General features: G+C 38.1%; 3 protein-coding genes across 3 annotated transcripts; 1 reads left to right on the top strand and 2 right to left on the bottom strand.

The window, feature by feature from the left end:
- Window positions 1-7,867: 7,867 nt before the first annotated feature.
- LOC113322695 (GTPase-activating protein gyp7-like) lies at window positions 7,868-11,458 on the bottom strand. Its single transcript, XM_026570833.1, has 5 exons — window positions 11,162-11,458; window positions 10,836-10,971; window positions 10,078-10,127; window positions 9,522-9,575; window positions 7,868-9,376 (listed from the first exon to the last, which is right to left on the bottom strand). Exons 1-5 carry the CDS (start codon window positions 11,446-11,448, stop codon window positions 8,131-8,133), a joined length of 1,773 nt encoding a protein of 590 aa, XP_026426618.1. The 5' UTR covers window positions 11,449-11,458; the 3' UTR covers window positions 7,868-8,130.
- A 6,834-nt stretch (window positions 11,459-18,292) lies between these two features.
- On the top strand, window positions 18,293-19,534 carry LOC113325075 (peroxidase 60-like). Its single transcript, XM_026573312.1, has 4 exons — window positions 18,293-18,505; window positions 18,593-18,772; window positions 18,868-19,027; window positions 19,107-19,534. The coding sequence occupies exons 1-4, from the start codon at window positions 18,293-18,295 to the stop codon at window positions 19,532-19,534; spliced, it is 981 nt and encodes a 326-aa protein (XP_026429097.1).
- Window positions 19,535-19,693: 159 nt separating this feature from the next.
- Window positions 19,694-24,870, bottom strand: LOC113320548 (NADH dehydrogenase [ubiquinone] 1 alpha subcomplex subunit 6-like). The gene is made up of 3 exons (XM_026568455.1): window positions 24,757-24,870; window positions 24,432-24,659; window positions 19,694-20,103 (listed from the first exon to the last, which is right to left on the bottom strand). Exons 2-3 carry the CDS (start codon window positions 24,642-24,644, stop codon window positions 19,918-19,920), a joined length of 399 nt encoding a protein of 132 aa, XP_026424240.1. The 5' UTR covers window positions 24,645-24,659; window positions 24,757-24,870; the 3' UTR covers window positions 19,694-19,917.
- Between the last annotated feature and the right edge of the window lie 33 nt (window positions 24,871-24,903).

Genomic DNA, 24,903 nt, shown 5'->3' with positions numbered 1-24,903 from the left:
GTGAATTCCATCACCTGTGAAGGGCGAAACACCTGTGACATCCATACAAACATCCTTTTCGTCTTCCCAGTTAAGCACACGAATATCAGCAGGTTTCAGCTCTTTGTCATCATTCGTTAGAAATCCCACATAAACTTCCTTACGAGCAGGCACACTAGCTTTGAAGCAAATGTCGACGACTACATCACGAACAATATCATGTCGAAACTTGGGGCCTATATCCTTAGCACAATGAAGTGCATGATCACCAAAGATGTCCATGGTTTTATTACAACTTGGGCACAAGCCATTCTCAACAAACAATGGGATACCAAGACGATAGCAAAGTACAACTCTAAAATGTCTAGGTCTAAGGCACTGATTAAGCCCACTGATGGGTACAGTCAATAAATAATCTTGTGCATGCTTGATACGGTTGCACTGCCACAGGATGGAATCTCTTGCGGACATAGAAAATTGGTCTGGTATTTGCAAAGAAAGAAAAGGCATTGGTTTCCTCGTTAACAAAATCTTGTTGTGTCTTTTACTTTTCTATTTCCGCAATTATAATTAGAAGTAAAATACACAAACGTTAATGTTTGGTTAATTACTTGATAGCAATCATATAATGTTTGGTTAAGTCTGAACCTATTATCAAGTAATCATACTTCGTTGTTGTATTGTCTCGATCTTGTATACATAGTCAATCACACAAGTTATCTTGTTGTCGTATTGTCTCGATCTCGTCTCCATAGACGATCTCACAAAGTATATACCGAATTGTTGTATTGTCTCGACTCGGTCCATAGACAATCAGTTTCGGAGAAAGGACTTATAGGTGGAAAAGTTTTAGATTGAGGTATATTTGGGTACCCTCGTCTTTTCAATGTATATACGTGAGGTGGATGGTTGGTAAAGGTGAAGTGATGTTATGTTATGCTAGCTGGTGGAGATGCAAAAGATGATGCTGATAATATATGCAAATGGTCAAAAACTGGTGAATGATATGGTGGTTCTTCAGCGAGCAAAAGCTCGTTGAAAGTAGAATTGCGAGAAGTTGTAAGGGTTACCGGATATTGGCAGTCGAGGGTTCTTCTTTTATAGATCAATTGTGCATAAAGTTCGAATTGGATTTACCCAACTCTTATTTCTTCCCTGACTTCTAAATATCACTTTCATCTCTCACTATTGATCACCAAAATTTAACGACATCAGTTCTACTCTTCATTTATTTTTTATTTTTTTATGTTGTTGCCTTTTTATTTATTAATAATTATTATACTTTAGCAGCACATATATGGCTATAAGGGTTTTTTCAGTTATAATAAAAAATACTAATAAATATTTGTTGCCGCATTGGTGTGGAGAAAACTCGACCTATTTGCCCCACCAGCTGACTAGGTGTCGCAAGAAAATCACATTATGCGTCACCACTTCCCTGCTGTGGCAAAAGACGACCCTTTAAGCCTCACCAACTAGGTACTGAGACGAGAAACTACTTACAGCCGCATGTATTTATATGGTGTGGCAATATCTCGGCTTCTTGTAGTGATATAAAAGTAAAATAAATAAACATTCGTTATATTAAAACAAAAAGATACCTGGATAAGAGCACGTAATTTGTGTTTCGTTCCATCTAGAAGCTTTGCAAAGACTGACCAACACAGTAGCAAGGAGGGCGGTGTCCCACGAGTACCTAGGTACCTCGTTTATTTCCGGATCGAGACTGAGAGTCTTCAACCACTGCAAATAACAAGCATTTACCTTATTTCCTGAGAAATCAGGAAAAAAGACGGTCCCAAGAGCGTGCAACAAGTAAGCTATAGCCATATGTCTAGATCTTTCTGCGTTCATCACCACCAATCCACTCTTAGTCTTGCGGTCAGAATCCCCAAACTTATTCTTCAGACGAACCAAATTAATTTTCCTTGCCATATTAATTTTTTCACTAAGTTCGCCCGGTGCACTAAATTTTCTTTTAGCTCTAGGCGCGGCTCAATACCCTATCTCAAACTCTTCTTCCGCTTCATCTTTGCCCCACCCAAAACAGTCCTTCGCCAAGACACAAAGCTCATCAAAAGGCATAGAATTGTTGAAACCCTCAAACACAGCCTTTTCTTCCAAAGCAATACCAATGATTTGCTTTGCATCATCCGGATCCATAGTCATCTCGCTGAACGAGGGATGAAAAGTCATAGTTTCGGGCCAGAATCTTTTTCTAAAACCACAAACTATCACAACATCATATGTCTTCTGCAAATCCTCGATTCTAGACCATAACCCCGAAGCTTTTACCAAATCTACTACATTTGGATGCCCGTTGTCCAACGGCCAAAACTTTCCTTGTTGGTGCTTTAGTTTAGGGACTGCTTTATCCGGGAACTACAAAATAAAAATTGGTTGTTATAATTAATAATCCATAAAAAAAATATAACATATTTGTAATTTGATTTATTACCTTAGTGCCACAAACTCTAGCAGCCCGTGAAGACGTGTAGCCAATCAAGACGGAACGATCTCTTGCCTCACGCAAAGGTCTCCAATTCCTCTTGGGAGGTAAAAGCACCATAGCATCAATTACTTCTCTTGCCTTTGTCTTTGGTGGATACTTCTTCTTTCCCTCATTCTTTTCCTCCTCAACTACGGATTTACCTTTATCAATAGCAGCACCACTAGAAGTGCCAACTTCAGTTCCTCTAGTAACAACAAGTGCACCTTCATTTCCTCCAGCAACTCCATCTTCAGTGAAAAAGCAGGGGTACAACAACCTCACCCAATATTTCGATTAGCAATCTGTATGGACAAACTCCAATATACTTTCAAGAGAATCAACTAGACTCAATCTTAATAAAGTATATCAAAGAGTTATATCTCTCTCAAGCAAATAGAAATCTGTGAGTCTAATTGAATACAAGAGAAATCACTTGAACGGTACCAAAGACCAATGTTCAAGGATCAATCAATTTCAATCAGTAACCAAAGGTCGGATTTCCAATTGATTGATTCGAACGCACAACCTGTGATATTTGAATTATATAACAAAATATAATGTGGAATATAAATAACACAGACACCAGAATTTTGTTAACGAGGAAACCGCAAATGCAGAAAAACCCCGGGACCTAGTCCATATTGAACACCACACTGTATTAAGCCGGTACAGACACTAGCCTACTACAAACTAACTTCGGTCTGGACTGTAGTTGAACCCGAATCAATCTCACACTTATTCAAGGTACAGTTGCGCTACTTACGTTTCTGATCCCAGCAGGATACTACGCACTTGATTCCCTTAGCTGATCTCACCCACAACTAAGAGTTGCTACGACCGAAAGTCGAAGACTGTAATAAACAAATCTTTATCACACAGAAAAGTCTACGGGAATAGATAAATCTGTCTCCTACAGAAATACCTACAAGTTTTGCTCCGTCTTTTGATAAATCAAGGTGAACATGAACCAATTGATAACCCAGACTTATATTCCCGAAGAACAGCCTAGTATTATGAATCACCTCACAATAGTCTTAATCGACGCGACGAAAGAAGATATTGTGGAATCACAAACGATGAGACGAAGATGTTTGTGACTAATTTTCTATCTTGCCTATCGGAGATATAAATCTCAAGACAATCGTTACGATTGTACTCAAAATGATAGAATCAGCAAGATTAGATCACACAACTACGAGAAAGTAGTATCGGTCTGGCTTCAAAATCCCAATGAAGTCTTTAAGTCGTTAACCTGGTTTTCAAGAAGAAACCTAAGGTTAAAGGAGAATCGACTCTAGCTAATACAACTAGTATCACACAGGAGGTGTGGGGATTAGGTTTCCCAGTTGCTAGAGTTCTCCCTTATATAGTCTTTCAAATCAGGGTTTGCAATCAATGTTAGCTTGGTAACAAAGCATTCAATATTCACCGTCAGATGAAAACCTGATTAGATTCAAGCTAATATCTTTCAACCGTTGGATCGAAAACTTAGCTTGTTACACACAAATCAAATGCACGATTTTAGGTTTGTGTAACCGTACCCAAACATGTACATTTGTTGGTTCAACAATAGTTAACCAAATGGTTACACATATGAGCACTTTCATATCAACCATATTATTCTTCACCATAACTAGTTCAAATGACTCAGATGAACTAGTTAGAGAGTTGTTCAATTGCAAGGAATCTTATGTAACTACACAAGACACAATCGAAGCAAAAACGATTTGATTCACTCGAATCGGTTCATGAACTTTATAGCCACGGTTTGCATTTTGCATTCCTTAGTTAATATAAATAAGCTCACAAACAATCGTCTTTAGATATAACCAACTTAAGTTCGCAGACTTAGTTCGCGGACTTAAGTTCCCGGAAGGAGTTCTCAAACTCGAGCAGATTTTCTCGGGTCGAGAACTTCCGCCAGTTCGCGGACTGGGTTCGCGGATTGAGTTCGCGGACTGAGTTCACGGCTCTTGTTTCGGTTCTCTTGATCAACAAAGTTCGCAAACTTTGGTTCAAGGAAAAAAGAACTTACACTTATATGTGTTGCCACACAATGCTTATATCCATCATTGGTTATATAATCTAAACTCTCATTTCAATCATTGAAACATTGTTAAAGGACGTTATTATATAGTTGTTATTCACAAACAATTTTTCGTCAGAGTAAGCAATTTTCAAAGTGATTGAAACGTATCATGACTTTCGTCACTAGGTAAAGATGAACTTGGACAAAGCAAAAGCTTACCAACACGTATTTCGAGAAATAGATAGGCGAGATAAACTCGGCTCGCAATAACAAATGTGTATAATCAAAGTCTATATAGCAAAACGACTTTTGTCTCAAAATAGGAGATATAGTAGATAGACTTTTGAGTGATAGATAAGTTCAAGTCTCCACATACCTTTCAGTCGATGAAGTTCCACCAGTTCCTTGAGTAGTCCTTCGTCTTGTATGATGATTGTCATGGAGTTCTTGAGCTCAACTACACTTTCTATCCTAGTCCGAGACTTAGCTATAGTAGACTAGAAATCGAGACTTATAGTTTTGATCATTAACATTGACAAACATGCTTGAGATTTGTTAACTAGCTCACCTACATCACTAGCACTAGGTGAAGCCCCTCCATTGGAATGTGACGCCCCAACAATAGCTTTCTATATTTACTATATGTGTAAAATCTCCTAAATAAAAGTCTTAATTAGACTTCCACGTGAGATTTTTTACACCCACTATTGGAGATTTTTTACGCCCCTCTATTATAATATTTTAATGGATTATTATCAGGCCATTATGCAAGAGATTATAATGAATTCTATATATAATAATTGCTTATTTTAATCGTAATTGAAAAAATTATCATAATCATTCATCAATTTATGATTATGATATCCACTAGATTTTCTATGATTATTATCTTAGAATGATAACCATTGTTTATCGGTTTATGATTGTGATTATCTTAAAATTTATCGATTTATGATTGTGATTATCTTAGAATGATAACCATTGTTTGGTAAAGTTATGATTATTATTTATCAATTTATTATATATCCACTAGATTTTTTTAAGAAACATTTTAAATCTAGTCAAGAATTTTTTAATAAACATTACAATTCTTCAGGTAAACGAGCATCTATTTTTACCATATAAATCCCGATCAAATACACCCCTGTAGTGTCTGTTCAATATAATGTCTTGACTAAGTTTATTCAAATACTCATTACTGTGCTGATTCAATTTTTTGATCTTGTACCTTCCCCTTTGTTGATTTGGTTTCTCTTATCAGACCAGTAGAAACAAGATGATGAAGATGGAGGAAACGAAACTTTCAAACCTTCTTGATACCAATTCAATGCATCAAATACTTAGCAACCTTCCTGTGAAGTCTCTTATGAAATTTAAATGTGTATCCAAGAGTTGGGAAGCACTTATTTATGATCCATCTTTTGTTAAGCTACACCAATCAAAATCGCATCCTCAACTATTTATCATGATGTACAAGGAAGGATAGTTCCATACAAGTCTGTACGCCTAAATATGAGTTCCAAGGCGGAGACGCTCTTTATAAAGTGACGATTCCATGGAGTCGAATTGTTATACTCAAGCCTATCAATGGTTTGTTTTCATTCATTGATATCCTTAATGGTTTATCTTGTGTCTACAACCTTGGGACTCGACAAGTTACTCCATGGGTTTCTATACCAGTTCCACCAAAGACAGGGTCTCTGGTTACTGCGATTCCAACTTATGGTTACGGTTTCGACCCTTCCACTGGCAAACATAAAATACTCTGCATCTGGGATATATCAAGATTTGGTGGAAAAGTTGAGCATATCGTTCAAGTTTTTACGTTGGGAGAAAATGAATAGAGGACGATAGATGATGAGTCACCACCGGTTAAGCCATTTGGAGAAGCGGTTTACGCAAACGGCTCAATTTACCGGAGGAATTGTGGCCATAAATTCTGCCAACCGCCGGATGTTGAAGTCATTTTGACATTTGACGTCGGAACTGAAAAGTTCAGGGTGATTCCAATCCCAGACGTTATTGTTAGCTGTCATAGGAATCCAGAAGTAAGTGGGCGGGCCGAGTATCTCCTAGAAGTAGATGGACACATAGCTCTCATTGATAGGTTAGATAAGAATGTAGTGATGTTGTGGATATCAGATGATGACTACAGACTGAAGACTTGACATGGTTGGGACAAACCATTATACTTCCTTAATTGGAGAGCTTTTTTATTTTCATGCGGTTCAAGGAACAAGACAGATTATCATGAAACCATGGGAAGCAAGAGATGTAGTAACTCTCTACATGTATGACATGGACATGAACACTTTTCGAGACATCAAAATATCTGATTTATCACCGTCAAGACGCCCATTTATTTACGGCATGTTCACAACCCCTGAGACTCTTTTGCCTGTTCAAAAGAAATAAAAAATTGCTGGTGCTAGTTAAGGGCCCTTTGCAGCGGAAATGTTCAAAAGAGAGAAAAAATTGTTGGTGCTAGTTAAGGGCTCTTTGCAGCGGATGTCCAGCAGGTTGAATCCCGCAGGCCATCCCGATGAGTAAGAGTGTGAGAGAGGGGTGGGACCCACACTTAACCCACCCCTGTTAAACCGCCGGGTCACAAGGGTTTTGCCCTTTCCAGCCCGCGGTGAGTCTATCACTTCCGTCTTTGCAGCGCAATAGTATGTTCCGATTTCTTTTCATTTCTTTTGTTTTAGAATTCCAATTTAAACATTATGATCTTTTATTGAATTACTAAATGAAATAAACACACTCAAAACTACAAAATGCTGAAAGTAAAAAAACAACATCATCCAATTATTCTCAGTAACAAAATCATTTGGACAATTATCCCTTACCTAATTAAAAGACAAATGCAACAAGCAAATTCAACAGGACTACCAATTTTCACAGCAACTGGGTGCGCCAAGCAACATTTTATATCGACTGTTTCTTCTTCTTCAAACTCTCAACTGTTGGTCCTCCTCTTTTCCCTATATAAGTACCAGTGTTGAGGGAAACTAAGCTTTCAACCTCCGGTCATCACTAAACCCCGGATATTTGTCTGTGTCCTCGAGCCTATCCTCAAGTTTAAGTAAGATCTTACCATTAAAAGACCACATAAGCCTCACATCATCGCGGGAATAAAGAGAAGTCTTCATATTTAATATCGCAATTTTGCAACTACGAATAGCTCAGAGACTACTGAACATCTGATTTTAATGTCTACTTCAGGAAATTTTGAAGCATGCAAAATCATCCCAGGAATAACTAGGAACGCGGAGCAGGCTGAAAGCTCTACTAGAGGCAATAATGTGGGCCAAAGAAAGAGATAGGGCTGAAGTTAATAACAACCGGACTAATCTAAATGGTTGCAAAAACTATCTTAAAGATTTTTCTTTTGCCAAAGTAGAATTTCTAAGCAGAGATTACAACGATTTAGCTGACACAGCTTCTAAGTTTTGTACAAGAACAAGAACTCAAGGTGAATGGTTGGGGCCGTTGGGCACTGTTCCAGCTTTTCTCTTCAACAATCTGTAATCTTCTTCTTTAATATATTGGTTTCTTTTCTAGCAAAATAAAATAAAATAAAATGTAATAACGAATGAGAAAAGAGAAAGAGACGCGATAGGGTCTTTTTGTTTCATATCTTATCATGGAGGTTCATCACCAACTCATGGGCATCATCAAGTAGTTTCCAAACATCCAAGTGCCCGGCCATGTTGTTGCATTCTCTTATTATTTCATCCATGCTGCTGTACATCTCTATGATTAGTTTCCTACGCTGCAGTACACAAGCTGCAATCGCATAAAGCAACAGGTCTTCTGTTGGTGGTGCCTTGTACCTTATTCTCCCCCAGGATGAGTTGCTTCCAATTCTAGCCCTGATAGCCGCCTGGTCGGCCCACATCACCTCCCACAGACATACTGTTTGCTCAAATGTAAGCTCTCGCCTGAAAAGAACCACCACCATCCTGTACACAAAAAAGCAGTCTTCGGCCTGCATCTTCTCTAGATGTCTGTAGAGATGGGAATCTTTGAACTTTATAATCTTGGCAACAGTGTTTAACTGCCTTCTGATTCCGACTTCGTCTAGCCTGAAGTTGTGCCTGGCTTTCTTCATGAATCCCACAAAGCACCAAAAAGCCTCATAATCCTCTTCCACCATGGCAGCTATAGGCGACAGAAGGTCGCTCATTCCCTGACAATATCCAATCTCGTCATCATAGAGTGCATAAGCTTCGAGTATTGCAACTAGACGCGCTGCATGAAAGACTCTACAGGGTTCCAGATGGTCATAGTCCTTCAACCCCACTGCCTCTGCTAGACTGTGCGCCCTGTCCCTGGAAACAGCAGCCTGAGTTGGAGAGTGAACAATCCATTCCCCATTGGTCCTCACAGCATCGAGTCGAATGATTCTCTGCCATGTCTCGAAGTCTTCATCTCTATGGACTTTCGAACCGGCTGCTTTGGAGGGTGAAGATTTTCCATCAGTAGGCTTGTCAGGATCATTTTCATCACTACTTTCAATAGCAGCAGAAGTCTGCCTACTCTCAGGTTCTTCAATAGAATCTGAGTCGGATGATTCCGTACCAGCTACGGAGACATCAACACTTGTAATTCCACTTTCGTTGTTGTCTGAGTAGGCACAGTGAGGGGATTGATCATGAACCTGCTCATGTGAGTCCTCACAATCTGGGCTTTCTTTGACAACAGAGGAGGATTCCTCCGCAATCACATCTTTTGAAGCAGGTGAATCTGGATCTTCGACAATACTCTCACTGTCCCCACTACTGTCTGGTACAGTGGTTGCATTCTGTTTAACACGCTCATCATCAATGCGCTTTAAAAGATGTTTGCACTGTTTCCGCAACTTCTCAAACTGTTTTCTGCATCAAGGAAAAGCGAATCCCCAATCAAAATCTTATAGATTAACTGAAAGAAGATACCAAAAAGCATTTTAACATTCACATGATTCTACCTGAAGCACTGAACCAAACAATAACAGGAATAACAAGAAGTAGACAATTCTACCTCTTTTGCCTTCTAGTGATCTCTCTTTCTTCTTTAGTGCTGCTAAGGTCATAACTGCAGAAAGATAGCAATAAAGAGGTAAGTAAAGCAAAGAAGCCGTGTCATTTAAAGACAGGATTATAACATTATCATCACCAGCAACAAAAGTAAAGTTTCTTAATGCCAGCACACAATCTAGCCATTGAAAATTACAGATCTTATTGGTCCTGACAACTGGTTGTGTTTTGTTCACAAGAATATGGAAGACTTAGGATTATCCTCTTGAATTTGATACCTGACTAGCATGCTCCTAATGCTCGATACCATCTATATAATCAAGATATACGACATACTAATAACCTAGATATACCCTTAGCTCAGATTATTTCGGAAGTTCTAACACCCATGTAAAACTGTCTCGTATTGATAACCTAGATGCCATGGAACAGTAATTCTCCCTGAGCTCAGTTTTCTAAACTTCAAGCATCGTGAAATTTCTAAAAGCAAGACAAAGAATCTATTATAAGCGCTATCTTAAAATGCACGGCAAAGAAGAACAAGGTTAAAAAATGCTTACACTCCAAGGAGAAATGGCCAAACCTCAGCCCTAATGCTTGGATCGACACCCTGCATCGACAACGAGGAGTGAGAACTAACAGCAACAAATATGAATCACAGAAAGGTCTGCATCAATGAAGCTTAAGATAAGAAACCCTAGCATATGAAAGAACTGAAATGACTCACACCACTCCAAACTTTTTTCAAAAACTCAACTCCACCATCACTGAATTTTCCATCTTCGTCGAATAGATTTTTCCAAACTTGAAGTAACTTCATAAACACCTTTCCGGGAAGTTAGAAATTTTGTCCAGTGGGGATTACTTCTGAATTCAATAGCAACCTAATTTACAAATAATAAGTAGTTGATCTAGACTGCTGAAACTTATCCTATTTCAATTTATCGCACTCATAATTTTAATCGCGTGTAGTGTGTACATGTATAGCTGCTGCCAAGTGGTTGTGTCCAAAACAGCAGTCTACAGAGAACAAAAGTTCGAACTTGTAGAGGAATGAAGTTTTTCTAAAGTGGACTGACAGTTTAAAACACTACTAGCAAACTACCGGTCAGTGTGCACTAGATACAATGCTAAACAACCTGACTACCCATGACTTGTAGGGTTGTCCATGCTATTTAGGAAGGTCCAACACGCTTAACAAATACAATCAACATTTTTATTTGAAAAATAAAACAAATTCAAAGATTAATTGAAAGCTTTGAGTAATGCCAGCGTTTAAAAAAGCATAGCAGCAGATGGAAGAAGTGAAATAACTCACACTACTGCGAACTTTCTTCAAAAACTTGACTCCACCATCACTGAATTTCCCATCCTCGTCGAATAGATTTTTCCATTGTTGATTCGAAAGTGGATGTTTTCTTCTCCTAAAAGACCATGGTGATCTTAGATGCCCCCTGAAAATGAAGGAGGTTCAATTACAACCTCTAATCATCTAAATTGGACTAAGAAAGAATGAATAATAACCGAGTAATTCAAGATCGGATCTCAATTAAGTACTGGTTAGGTTTACGATTCTTCTCATCTATTAAATCCCTAATCAAAAATTTCATTGTAAATTTAGGGGTTTTTGTTTAAAGAAATTACCTGCGAGAGTAAACGATGGTGGCAGCCAAGGCAATACCAGCCATGGCTGTGACTGCAACTGCTATTCCAACATTATTAGGTTGCCAGGCGTTAGTACCACCAGCACCACCACCAAAGATTCCACCACCACTACTTCCTGCAACAAACAGTAATCTCTTTAACCCTTCCCTACCACCACCACCACCGCCGCCTGAATACCACTGAGCCATCGATAAAACCACCGCCACGGAGAACGACAATAATAATAATGAAGATGATGATAATTTGGGGTTGTCCACCACCACCATTACCAAGTGAAACTTCCCCCCTCTCTCTTTCTCTGAAATAGTAGTAACTGAGTTTGATATAATACTCTAATCGATTTGGGAGTACGGGAGTGAAGGTGTTTCTATTACATCATCTACCGTTAAAATTTTGACAAGTGGTGGGATTGTTGATGATATCGCGCGGTAACATTGACCGTCATTGTATGTGGACGGTGGACATATTCAATCCTACTGATTTGGCGTAGTGAACTTTGAGTACCTCAACACACCTTATCATCGTGTTCTTACAGATACGGGGTGTGGTGACCCTAAAAACTGCCCTTGAAGTGCCTCTTGGAGTTCAGAAAAATGTACCATTGTGATGTGAAAAAAATGTCTAAACTGCAGGATGCTTTGATTTCGTGCGATGCAAATACAAGTAGCAGAAGCGAAGACAAGGTTACGCAAGGAAAGAGACGCAGCTCGAAAGGCTATTGAAGAAGCTCCTGCCATTTATCAAAGAGACTCGCGTTCTAGTCAAGATGTGCGGAGGATGGATTCATGAATGGCTGAGGTGGATAGCTTGATGGTAAACACCTCTAGCCTGCATTTCAACTTAGGCATTCTCCTGGTAGGCTTACCACTGCACAAAGTTTGTTTGGGGGGGAAATGCCTTCAAACACAAGAGTATCATTCTGAAGACCATGTCCAATTAAGTTGCTGTTATCTTACGACTGTGTACTAAAATCCCCATTACTGTACAACGTGAATGAATCTGCACTGATCATGAATTAGGTACCGCCATTTTCAAAGTATAAGGTTGGCTCATCTTCTTTTCAAACATTAATGCTTCTTTTACAAAGGGAGACAGAAGAAGAGGCAAACAAAAATTTGCTGCTGCTCCAGCAAAAATTGAACAAGTAGAGTCTATATTGCCTGTTGTAATAAGGATCACAGTTACGTAGCCAGTTGGCTCTACGATCCGCAGCCACAATTAGGATCTGTATTCTGACTAATACTAACCAACGGAACAACCACTTAGACGATAGAAATTCAAAAGCCAAGTAATTCAGAACCATATAGCCTACACTATACTGGTTGCTAATTTGATATAACCTTACTACTACTACTACGAGCTATACTGATCAGTAACCAGGTAATCTATCAGCATAACCGATGCATGTCTGGCAAGACATGAAAAGCTGTTAAACTTACTACACATACCTGTTAACCCATTGATATTATTTCTACAAAATGTACTGATTCACTTCTTTGTTATTTATCTCTTAAATAGAATATCAACCTGTGAAAACTATGCCTCTTTCCAGACAAACTTCCTCCACCAGCTAAGTTGCCTCTTATAAGATGCATTAAAAATGAAAAGAGTCAGAAAGGTTTAGATCCTGATCAGAAATTGGTCTCTACTTCTTGTCTAATCATTCCAGCAACGTCATTTTCTGGCGCAATACAATTTAGGTGGTTTGAAAACACACTAAGGAGGGGAAGATACAAGAGGGTCTTGAGCTGACACTTGAGCAGTGATTTAAGGAACGTGTTCCGCCAAATCAAACCTAACCCAAACAATATCTCCAGCATTGGCAATAAACATACAATTGGACCACAGGGCACCCATTACCGGAGCCGAAACCACTAGCAGTACATGGAAACCTCAAATACTAAGAAGATTTAAACTACATAATGAATGCAGCTAAAAGCAGGCTTAGGCTTTATTATGGGAGAAGAACATGGCGTAAGCAGGTTTCTGAGAATGATTACTCCTAGCAAGGTGCAGTCAACTAAATCTGCAAACAAATGGGCGATAAAACTTGGCTTAACAGATGTGAAAACTGAGGGAGATCCTAATGCAGCGGACTTTTACAAGACTTTCTACAAGACATACATAATACCCATCTGCTTTACGCATAGAAAATGAAAAAAGGTTGCAGACGCTTTACAAATGAAGATAAAGCATCCACAACCATGACAATCTTAACTGATCCCAACCTCACTATGTATCCATACTATAAGTAACGAAGTTATACCATCAACTTTAAATCCTTTTGTTTTGTCTGAATCAACTATGCAATGGAGGAGATTTTATAAGTTCAATTCTAGTTCCATCTCTATGTACCAGTAACTTATACATTTCTACTCATGCACCAAAATAAAGTCACACCAATAGAAAAACACACAAAACTATATGAAAGTTCGAAACACCAATACAAAATATTTAAAGAAAGCAGAACTAACTAATGTTGATGAAGTTTGTGCTTGGTTTTTACATTAAGTCGCATAAGAAAATAACAAATACTAGAAAAGCAAAAGTGCATAGAAACTACTTTGTTCGGAATTTACCCAAAAAGACATTGTATCATCCACACCGTGCGCCTGAACTCAAATTGCTTCTTCGCTAATCCACTACTACGTGAAACAAAGTATCTCCCGCACTGAACCATTTCCGCTTCCATTTCTTCCGCGCAGAAAGATAAAGAACATTAACACCACTACCATATCTTCCTCCCTTACTTTGTTGGTTCATGATTCCAGATCCACATCAGTCATTACTATCTGTTTCTTCTTTTTCTTCATTGGTACTTTATTTTTCTTCTTTTTCCCAACATAAGTACCAGAGTTCAGTCCTATTAAGGTCTCAATGTAAGTCTCCACTTCGTCATCTTCGCCTGAGAAACCATGTACCTTCATAGCTCTAGGTCTTTCGAGCTTAGGGGCGTATGAAATGAAATGAAGTCCATGTTCCTCTCTATGTCCACTTAGAAATAGGATCTCACCATTCTGTAAGGTCTGAATTGGACTTCTATAATTCATGTCAGCTATTAGCGCAGTGATGCTTGAGTGCTTACTCCACTTGTTATCCGTCATTGTCCACACATCAACCCGACATCCCATTCCATTCCTACAAAGCAGACAGAGTTTCCCTTCCCAAATTCCCAAATCCCACATGGGAAGCTTCACCCTTATTCTTAGGTATGGCAAATCATAGAATTTCTCATCCGAAAAATCAAAACAAACAACAAGAGCAGATACAATTCCAGTTCGCTCATCTGTATTAGCAATCCAATGACAAACACCATTAAGATGAAACCCGTTATCTGAGACATCTTCGAAATCATAAGGAATGATACCAAGATTCTTCCAAGAATTTGAAGCTAGCGAATAAACGCAAGCTTCAAAAAGTATAACACCTTCAAAAAATCATGAAAAGTTTCAATCACTTTGAAAATTGCTCTGACGTGAATCGATCTGTGAATAACGGCTACAAGCGTCCTCTGAAAATGTCTCAATGATTGAAATGAAAGTCTAGATTACATAACCATGTATTCCTTGAACCGAAGTTTTCGAACTTTGTTGATCAAGAGAAATCGGAAGGATTGTGGAATTGGCTTGCCAAGTCCGCGAACCCAGTCCGCAGATTCAGTCCGCAAACTGTCGGAAGTTCTCGATCGAGAATTTCTGCTGGATTTTCCAAAACTCGTTTGTGTGCTAAGTCCACGAACTCAGTCCGCGAACCCAGTCCGCGAACTGGCGGAAGTTCTCTTTCCGAGAATTTCTGCTGAGTGTGGAAAACTCAACCGGTTTACTTAAGTCCGCGAACTTGTTTGTGAACTTAAGAGGTTATGATCTAAAGATGTGCTCTGAACATGAAACTTAAATTAGTAAGGAATGCTTTATGCAAACCGTGGCTATTGATAGACGCATTTATGTGCCTAAATTGTCCTCAATGTTTTGTATTGTTGGTACTCGTTTTCGTCCTTATTATGGTGTTTTGTGTATTTTTAGGTATTTTTGGAAAATAAATATTGTTGGAAAAATCGGCTCGAAAAATCACTCGGAAACCCCCCAGAGGACACTTGCTATACGGAGCCCAGATTTGGTTAAGGGGCACCTCAATTACTAAGGGGCACCTCAATTACTAAGGGGCACATCAATTATTAAGGGGAACCCCAGGTCACCCCAAAACAGGCAGCTGCTATTCGCACCCCACATCTGGTTAGGGGGACACCACCTTCTCCGTTTGAACTTAAAATTGGCGGGAAAAAAGAGCAGCTCTCTGGTGAATTTTTCGATCGAAATTTGAAGGATTTATGGGTAGACTAAAGGGCTGAAACCTAATGGGTAGTTGTGATATGTCCTAACAAAGCTGGTATGGGTGTTTGTTTCGATCAAAATTGGCTGGAAAATCCGTGACAAGAAAACAGGGCAGCCCGTGCATGAGAAGAATAATTCACGAGTTTTTGAAGATTTATGCGTGTTCTGCTCGTGTATGATGACTCTAGCAACACTCTGGACCGTGTAAAAGGAAAATAAGGAAGGTTGGACAGCTGCAGATGCTCGGATGAAGAAAAAATATCCGGAAAATATTTTCTTTAACTGCCGAGTTTCATGAAGAATATTGAGAATTTTGGCGTAATTAAATGGGGCTAAGGAGTATAAATATGTTGAGGGGATCATAGAGAATTGGGGGGTGAGAGATTGGGAGAAGTTTAGAGCACCACAGAGTCAAAAAAATCGAATTTGCAGAGAGACCACCTGCTGCTGCTGCTGCCATTGAAGAACACTGAAGAACACGAAGAACGGACCTGCACCAGCAGTCGTTTTCCCACAGTAACGACTCACACCTGTGGGTCGTACATCAGGAAGACTTATTTGCTACAGCGTTTGCGACACACCTGCAGCAGTCTTATTTTGTCACTGAGGGTCGTAGTTCTCTGGTTTGTAACAAATATAATTGTTACAAACCCGGTTTTATTGTATTTCTCATATTCTCATCATTTGTAAACCATTTTTGAGCATTAATGAAATTCTTTGAGAGGTTTTCCAACATGATGAGCGGCTAATTCTCTCGTAACCAAGGCAATGGATTCCCAGATGGGTTTTACCAAGCTCAACGGAAGCATATTGGTAATGATGTTATAAATGTTGTTCAGAGGGATTTTTGAATCTAGATTAATGCCTAGGAATTTGAATAAGACTTACCTTTCCCTGATCCCTAAATGTAAAGAGCCTAAAACTCCTTCTGATTTTAGACCAATTGGTTTATGCAATACATCTTATAAGATTATTTCCCAAATTATGGCTAATAAAATTAAGACATTCCTTAAAACATGATTCCTCTCTATCAAGAAGCTTTTATCCCTAGTAGATATATTCATGATAGCATTATAGTTTCCCATTAAAAAATTCATACTATGAAGCATAAAAAAGGATATAGTTGCACTATGACCCTTAAGTTAGACCTTTAAAAAGCATTTGATAGGTTAGAATGAAATTTTCTCATATATATTTTGAAAAAGTTTGGTTTATGTGAAGATTTTTGCGATCTTATTTTCCAGTGCCTTTCTACTACCAGCATAAGTACTCTTCTAAATGGCTCTCCTTGTCAACAATACCATCTTTCCAGAGGTTTAAGACAAGGAGACCCACTTTCTCCTTATATTTTTATCATTGCAATGGAATATGTTTTAGAAGTTTTCGTATTGCCGAAACTAATAAAATCATTTCTGGTGCGAAAGCTGCTAGGAGAACCCCTTCTATATCTCATATGTTGTTTGCCGATGACATCCTTATTTTCACCGAAGCAAATTTGGACAATATCTATGGTATTCTGGACATTATATATATTTTTGGTATGCATTCAACTCAGCTTCTAAACTTTCAAAAATCTTGTGTCCATTTCAACAACAATATATGAGTCCAGATGCTTGCGAAGATTTAGCTAAAATTCTGAACATGAATATTGTAAGTGATTCTGATACCTACCTTGGGGTTCCTCTTCTTTTAGGTCAGAAGAAACAAAAAGCTTTTAATCCCATTCTTCAATCTTTTAAGGCTAGATTAAACAATTGGTGCAGTATTTCTCTAAACCAATCTGGTAAATCCACTTTGGTTAAGTCTGTTCTGAATGCTCTTCCTACTCATCAAATGGGTTGCTTTAAAATACCTAAAAATCTTATAGACAAACTTGATTATTTTCCAAGAAAAGTTTTGGTGGGGACATAAAGATAATAGAGGCATTTGTTCTTTTTTATGGATGAGCCTTTTTGTTTCAAATTCTTTAGGTGGTCTTGGTTTTAGAAATATTTTTTTCACAAATTCAAATAATTATGGGTGTCGCGGAACACAAAAACATTTTAAGCATGACAATAAAATAATATTCTTTCCGGGACTTGTCCTAATTTCTCCTTATCCATGGCTAAGGATGGGCCCTAAAATATCACTCAAAGACCCAAAAAAATAGCATTCCATCATCTGGTAAATTCAAGTGCCGACAAAAGTGTGATTGATAAAGGATGGTACCACTCCTAACGGGGAGGATACCAGACCCATAAGGAGAATAAGTCTGTGCACCAATACAGCCTGGTGTTACCAGAGTTTCCAAAGATTACCTCTTCTGCTTTCAATTCCTACCGCATCCACTGCTATTATTGAGGAAGAAGATTCTTGCGGCTAGTTTAATGAAATAATTTCTAAAATTTTGTTTTTCCATTTTTTTATTCAAAGAAAATTAGTTTTGGGAACTTTGTTGATATGTTGGAAGGTCCTACCATATCGTGCCACCAATGTGCGTTGTGCTGGCACGCTTCACACATCTACGGGTCATTATCCATAGTTGAAAATGGGCCCGAGAAAATCACTCAACGTACACTGGAAAACTTAAGAGCCGGCAAAAGGCCGGCAGTAGCAGCTAAATCTGATCTTGTTTTTTCTTTGAAGCCGGCATTTTCCGTTTAACATATAGAATTTGTCTTGCTAATAATGAAACTGATATGGACATTTGGATTTGATATTTCAATGTTAAATACTCACATCTTCTCTCTATAAAAACAGAAGAAAGAACACCCTTCAAGAGCCAAAAAAAAAAAGAACAATGAGGGGTTTTGCAGCACTAGTACTGAGTCTAGTTTTCCTTAGCGTGGCAATTACTTGTAATGGTGCTTTACAAAGGGGATTTTACCTTGAAAAATGTGGTGAAAACAACGTCGAAGATATCATCAGAGACGTCGTCGAATCCAGATTTTCAAAAGACCCTACCATCGTCGCTGCACTCCTTCGCTTGCATTTCCATGATTGTTTCGTATCGGTAAACATCAGAATTTCCTCATTGATGTTCTTTGTTACTTGCATTTTTTTTGTTCATTAACATATGCTCTTGTGATTTGAACAAAAGGGATGTGACGGGTCGCTGCTCTTGAATGGCACTGATGCTGAGAAGAATGCAGGCCCTAACTTTAGCGTTAGAGGTTACGATCTTATCGACGAAGCAAAAGATGCAGTCGAGAAAGCTTGTCCTGGAGTCGTTTCATGTGCTGATATCATAGCTGTAGCCACCAGAGACGCTGTCTTCATGGTAAGAATTGCTTAACTGAGTGCGCGCACACAGACACACAGTTGTAAATGTCTGGAGGTCGTAAGTTTACAATGAACTCTTGAACATGAATGCAGGCTAAAGGACTGAACTACAAGGTTGAGACAGGCAGAAGGGACAGCTTGGTTTCTTCAGCTGATAATGTTGATCTTCCCGGTCCTTCAATTACTGTGAAGAACGCAATCGCGTTATTCAAAAGAAAAGGACTTGATAAGATGGACATGGTTTTGCTCCTTGGTGAGTATCATATATGCAGCCCAATGCATATGTAGTGTAATTATTATGTTCCTAATTGTGCCTGTGATTAATGCTTTAGGTGCACACACCGTCGGAGTCACACACTGTTCCTTTATCGGAAACCGGCTTTACAACTTCAATAACACTGGAAAAAAGGACCCAACCATGGAGGCTTCACTCTTCAAGTCATTGTCAAAGACATGTCCAAAAATCCCCAATGATTCTGAGAGTCAAGTTGCACTAGACCAAACCATTAACAGTACCAACATTTTAGATAATGGTTACCTGACACAAGTCAAAGGACGGAGAGGAATTCTTCAAATCGATCAAAACATAGGGTTAGACGCATCGACTGGAGCCATTGTTCGCTCATTTGTCGATGGTCCGTTGAAGAATTCGTTCCAATCTCGATTTGGTGGCGCTCTGATCAAAATGGGTCGTGTTGGTGTTCTTACTGGCAAAAATGAAGGAGAAATTAGGAGGACTTGTGGAGCTGTCAATCCTTGACCAACATCCTCTAAAACCTTATTAACCTAAGATTTTCATTTGGAGAGTTTTTCTTTTGGTTTTCTGTTGTTGTAATTTTTCTCTTTTCCAGAAAGTTATCAGTTCAATTCTATCCATCAATACTAGTTACTGCACAAAATGAAATAAACACACGCAGCCTGAGGGCGAATCAGAAATAGAATTGATTGAGCACATAAAACATGACAAACAAAAGTTTCTTTTCTGTTTGAGATGAAAGACAAACAAGAGTTTCAAGTGTTTGATTTTATTCCTGAAGTCTACAGAACAAAAGAAAATCACAAAAGATATACGATCCATAATGGCCAGTACAAAACGTAGGAGAAGCCGGACAAGGAGGATGGGTTTAGGTCCTGTTCTCGGATCTAGAAGTAGTTGGTGTTGTAGAACTTCTTAAGGAAGTCAGAGGCATGTTGATCCTTAGTCCCAACATCCTGCACAAGCCCTTCGTTCCCCACCACATACTGCCCAATGATATGATGCCGTTGTTTCGCGTGTTCAACAATGTTGTTCAGTTCTTCCATCCCTTTGAACAGAAGCATGTCTATTACCTACATATCAGTGAACAAATAAAAAGGAGAAACATGTTAAATTCAAGATACAAAAGTTCTGCGAAATCTTGTTCTATGACAACATATGGAGAGTTGCAGGCAACAAACAAAGCGCAGAACAAATCAAAAAGAGAAACATGTTAAATTCAAATTATGAAGTTTGCCAAATCATGTTCTGAGAGTTGCAGGCAACAAGCTAAGCACAGAATGAATCAAAAAGAGAATCATGTTAAATTCGAATTACAAATTTTGCCAAACCATGTTCTATGTCAACTTATCGAGAGTTGCAGTCAACAAATTAAGCACAGAACACTTAGTCATGTGAATAAGGCTGATTGACATCCCTTGCTTCCCAACCCTGCCTTCAACGGAACTTGAAAACAAACCAACAACTAACAGAGGAACATTTGATTTAATACTTAATTCTGTCACTGCTTAAAACAACTAACTACTGTCAAGAAGGTCGACAAACAAGAAAAATGAGGAAACGAAGCAGAGTTATAAGCTAACAAGCAAAAAGTGTGAAGAGCTCTCCAATTTTTTTGGCATGCATAAGGTGGTAACAGTACCATCAGTGCCTAACGTTCCGATTCATTCAGCAGCAGCCTTATCTATTTTCTGAAAAGAAGTTGAGTTGTTTTAACTCAATTTAATTCTGAGACATTGTAGTGGTGCCCAGTGCATGCGTGCTTGTGTCCAGAACAGCAGTTCAGTCGATTCCTAAGATGTACAGAAAATTTCACTCACATTGACGAGGACTTGAAGCTGGATGGTGTAATATACCAGTGTTGATTAATAGGAAAACCAAGACATTCTCAATTTCAAGGACTACGGAGTAACTAACTACCAAAAAAGTGAATTCAAGAACTTTTTAGATCACAGAAGGGTAGATAGACATAAAAGAAAAAAGATATGGCATCATTAGATCTTGAATCCCACCATTGATCAAAGTTTTTTGCCTGCAATGTCTCAAATCTTACTGTTCGATTAATGGCTGGGCTTCATATATATCATTTTTCTTTATTCAATAACTTTACTTTATAAGGTGTTCTGTCACATAGGCTATCAAACACAACATATGTATAAACAACACACATTGGAATATTTAGAGTCTAGTTAGGAAAAAAATGAAGCTTTGGAGTAATAGACCACTTGATTAAATATCACAGAGAAAGAATCAGGGCAAGACGCAAGGTTTACGTAACTCACACTTCTAACTCAAGAGTTAAAGCCTGAAATTGCATATCAGCAAGATTCAATAAGTGAACAACACCCAGAAATTTTAACACAGGAAATATCACAAAACAAAAACGTCAACAAGAGTCTTGACATGAATATCCATTCATCAAGCTATAGCCTAAGTTCTGCAGAAACTTTCCATCTCATTGACGACCACTTGAAGCTGATAATGTACCAGAGTTGATTAAAAGAATAGCAAGGACTCACAATTTCAAGGACTACAAAATGTAAGTAACTTCCAATAAAATGAAAGAACTTCTTAGGTCTCAGAAGGGTAGATAGGTATAAAAGAAGAAAGACATGGCATCATTAGATCTTGAATCCCAGTGCAGGCGGCAAACATTCGATACTAGAACTTTACAAATCAAACTGTTTATATCTATGCTTTTTAATTGCTATAAGGTGTCCTGCTACGTTAATTATCAAACACAACATCCCTATAACTAAACAATTCATTGGTATTTTTAGAGTCTAATTAAGATAAAAAAATGGACGGTCTTCACATGAATATCCACCTGGCTGTCATCCCCATTTTATCCTAGAGGTGAATTAGACCAACATAACATCTCTGGCACTACTGTCTAGTTTGCAGCTTTTGCTACTGCTGTAACTACTTGGTAAGTTCCACAAATCACCCCAATCAAAATAGGTTTTCTACCAATTATTACCATATTACTACAAGTGCTTGGTAGCTCAATAGCTCGGTCAACACGATGTTGATTGCAAAATGAGGATAAGATAATTACAGGGTTTGAAAGGATCTTCTCAACAATGTAATAGTCACTAGAGAAACCAGGACTGAACCAACTTCCAGAAAGTAAATACAAGAATTCCTTAGATCTCAGAAGCGTAGATGGACATAAAAGAAGAAAGACGCGGCATCACTATATCTTGAATCCCAGCCATTAATCAAACAGCAAGACTTGAGACATTGCAGGCAACAAAACATTCAAAACCAGAACTTTACAAACCAAAGTTAGTGTCTCTACGCTTATCATATCTATTATTTATATTACAGAATAGATGTTATAAGGTGTCCTGATACGCAGGTTATCAAACACAACAACCTGTAACTAACAATTTACATTGGAATATTTAGAGTCTAGTTAAGAGAGAAGTGAAGCGTCCATGTATTAGACCACTTGATTGAATATCACAGAAAAGGAATCAGGATAGGACAGAAGGTTTACACTCACACCTCTATATCAAGAGTTAAAGCTTGAAATTGCATACCAATAAGTGAATAATACCCAGAAATTTTAACAAAGGAAATACCACAAACAAAAATCTCAACAAGGGTCCTCACAAGAATATCCATCAGGCTGCATTACCCATTTCATCCTAGAAACGAATTATACCAACGTAATATCTCTGGCACTACTATCTAGTTTGCAGCTTTCTACCGATTATTATCGTATTACTAGAAGTCGCTGCTCAATAGCTCAGTCAACACAACGTTGATTCCAAAAATGAAACAAGTTCTTGCATTCAAAAGAAAGATAAGATAATTACAGGGTTAGGAATTGTTTTTCTCAACAAGGTAGTCCCTAGAGGAACCAAGACTGAAATAATAGAACCTCAAAAAACACAAAACCAGATATGAAAATGAAATCTCCTAAAAACCCCAAAGTAAGTTCATCATTCATTTTAGTTCCGTAGACATTAAGATTAGCAACGAACCACATTGGAATTTTTAGAGTCTAATTAAGAAAAGAATGAAGTATTGGAGTATCGGACCACTTCATCAAATATCACAAAGAAAGAATCAGGGCAAAGACACGAGGTTTACATAACTCACAGTCTCACACTTGTGCTTCAAGAGTTAAAACTTGAAATTGCATATCACCAATTTCAATAAGTGAATTAACACCCTGAGATTTTAACACAGGAAATATCATAACACAAAAATGTCAACGAGGGTCTTGACATGAATACCTGTCCATCAAGCTATGACCCATTTTATCTTAGAATTGAAGTTGTACCAAGTAACATCACTGCTATCTCTTTAGCAGCTTTGTGCAGCTGCCAGAACTACGTGAAAAAGCCCAACATTACGACCAACCAATATTACTAGACATACATAGTACCCAATTAAGAAATGAGCGTAGTGTCGGAGTAAAAATGCCACACTTCATTATATATCACAAAAAAAAGAATTAGGGCATGAAAACAATGTTTACATAGCTCACACTTGTACATCAAGAGTTAAAGCTTGAAATAGCATATCAGAAATTGCAGTAAGTATATAACACTCTGACATTTTAACTCAGGAAATATCAAAGGTTTTCACATGAATGTCCATCAAGTTGTAAATCATCATCTTATCCTAGGACTGAAGTTTTACCATGGTAAGACCCTTTTTTGTTGGCAGCTGCCAGAACTGAGTGATATGGCCCAACAACAAACTAAATGAAGCTATATTTCTGCCAATCATAACTAGATATACTTGGTACCCATAGCTCAGCCTTCACAATGTTTTCTTACAAAAGCTTCAATAGAAGATAAGATAATCATATCGGTTGGAAGGCTTTTTCTCAACAATGTGGTCACTAGAGATACCAAGTATATATTCAAGTCAAGGAACACAACCCTCCAACCACAATTATTAAAACCTATAAATTTTACACAACTGATTCTTGTATGTGAGTGTTAAAGCTTGAAATTGCATATCGGCGATTTCAATAAGTGAATTAACACCCTGAGATTTTAAAATAAAAATATCACACTACAAAAATGTCAACAAGGGTCTTGACCCAATATCTATAATCAAGCAATACAACCCAATTTATCCTAGAAGAGTTCTAGGAATATAACATCATTGTTATCTCTTTAGCAGCAATGTGCAGCTGCCGAAACTACGAGAAATGGCCTAAAAACATCCCCAATCAAACCAGGATTATAACCAATATAATATTTCTAGACATACTTAATACCCAACAGCTCAGTCTTCACAATGTCAACAATGGTTTATAAGCATTTCTCAAAAATGTAGTCACTAACTATATATTGAGGTAATGAAAAATCTGAAATAACCCTATAATCAAATCATTTAAAGAACCCAAAATGAAGAAATGAGAATTTTGTTGTACCTTAGGGTTAGTGATGGATGCATTCTGACGGATTTGAGAAGCAATAGAAGAACGAAGCTGAGCAGCAGTAGTAACATCGTATAGATTGTAAATCTCCATAACTGATGGTATCGATCTACAAGCACTCCTGAAGAAATCAAATGTACGTTTCCTTGCTTCTTCCAAACTAGATGAATTTGGTGGTACTTTCACTGCTCTCATTGTAAACGCCATCTCTAATTAACCCCTCTAAAATCCAGAACAAAAATGAGAAATCAAATCAAAAAACCCCTAATAATTCATACACAAATCAAGAACCAGATAGAGATGAAAACAATGAAGTCACCTGAAAGAAATAGAGATCGGTTTTTTATTTCGGATTTAGGGGAAGAAGTACCCAAAGAAGAAATAAGAATGGAAATAATGATACCCGAACGGGTATTAAAACCCGATGACAAATAAGTTGAAAGGACCAGGCCCAGGCCCAACCCTA

Source organism: Papaver somniferum, chromosome 11, assembly GCF_003573695.1.
Source record: "Papaver somniferum cultivar HN1 chromosome 11, ASM357369v1, whole genome shotgun sequence".
In the NCBI taxonomy this organism is placed as follows: domain Eukaryota; kingdom Viridiplantae; phylum Streptophyta; class Magnoliopsida; order Ranunculales; family Papaveraceae; genus Papaver; species Papaver somniferum.
This window is presented reverse-complemented; position numbering and strand designations above follow the sequence as displayed.

Excerpts from the sequence above, each read along its gene's own strand:
- LOC113322695 (XM_026570833.1), bottom strand. The coding sequence starts at position 11,448 with ATGGTGGTGGTGGACAACCCCAAATTATCATCATCTTCATTATTATTA. Across the intron at positions 9,576-10,077 it reads TGGCCATTTCTCCTTGGAGT|TTATGACCTTAGCAGCACTA; the intron begins GTAAGCATTTTT and ends ATCTTTCTGCAG. Across the intron at positions 9,377-9,521 it reads ATCACTAGAAGGCAAAAGAG|AAAACAGTTTGAGAAGTTGC; the intron begins GTAGAATTGTCT and ends TCCTTGATGCAG.
- LOC113325075 (XM_026573312.1), top strand. The coding sequence starts at position 18,293 with ATGAGGGGTTTTGCAGCACTAGTACTGAGTCTAGTTTTCCTTAGCGTG. Across the intron at positions 18,773-18,867 it reads CCAGAGACGCTGTCTTCATG|GCTAAAGGACTGAACTACAA; the intron begins GTAAGAATTGCT and ends ACATGAATGCAG. Across the intron at positions 19,028-19,106 it reads GGACATGGTTTTGCTCCTTG|GTGCACACACCGTCGGAGTC; the intron begins GTGAGTATCATA and ends TTAATGCTTTAG.
- LOC113320548 (XM_026568455.1), bottom strand. The coding sequence starts at position 24,644 with ATGGCGTTTACAATGAGAGCAGTGAAAGTACCACCAAATTCATCTAGT. Across the intron at positions 20,104-24,431 it reads CATCCATCACTAACCCTAAG|GTAATAGACATGCTTCTGTT; the intron begins GTACAACAAAAT and ends ACTGATATGTAG.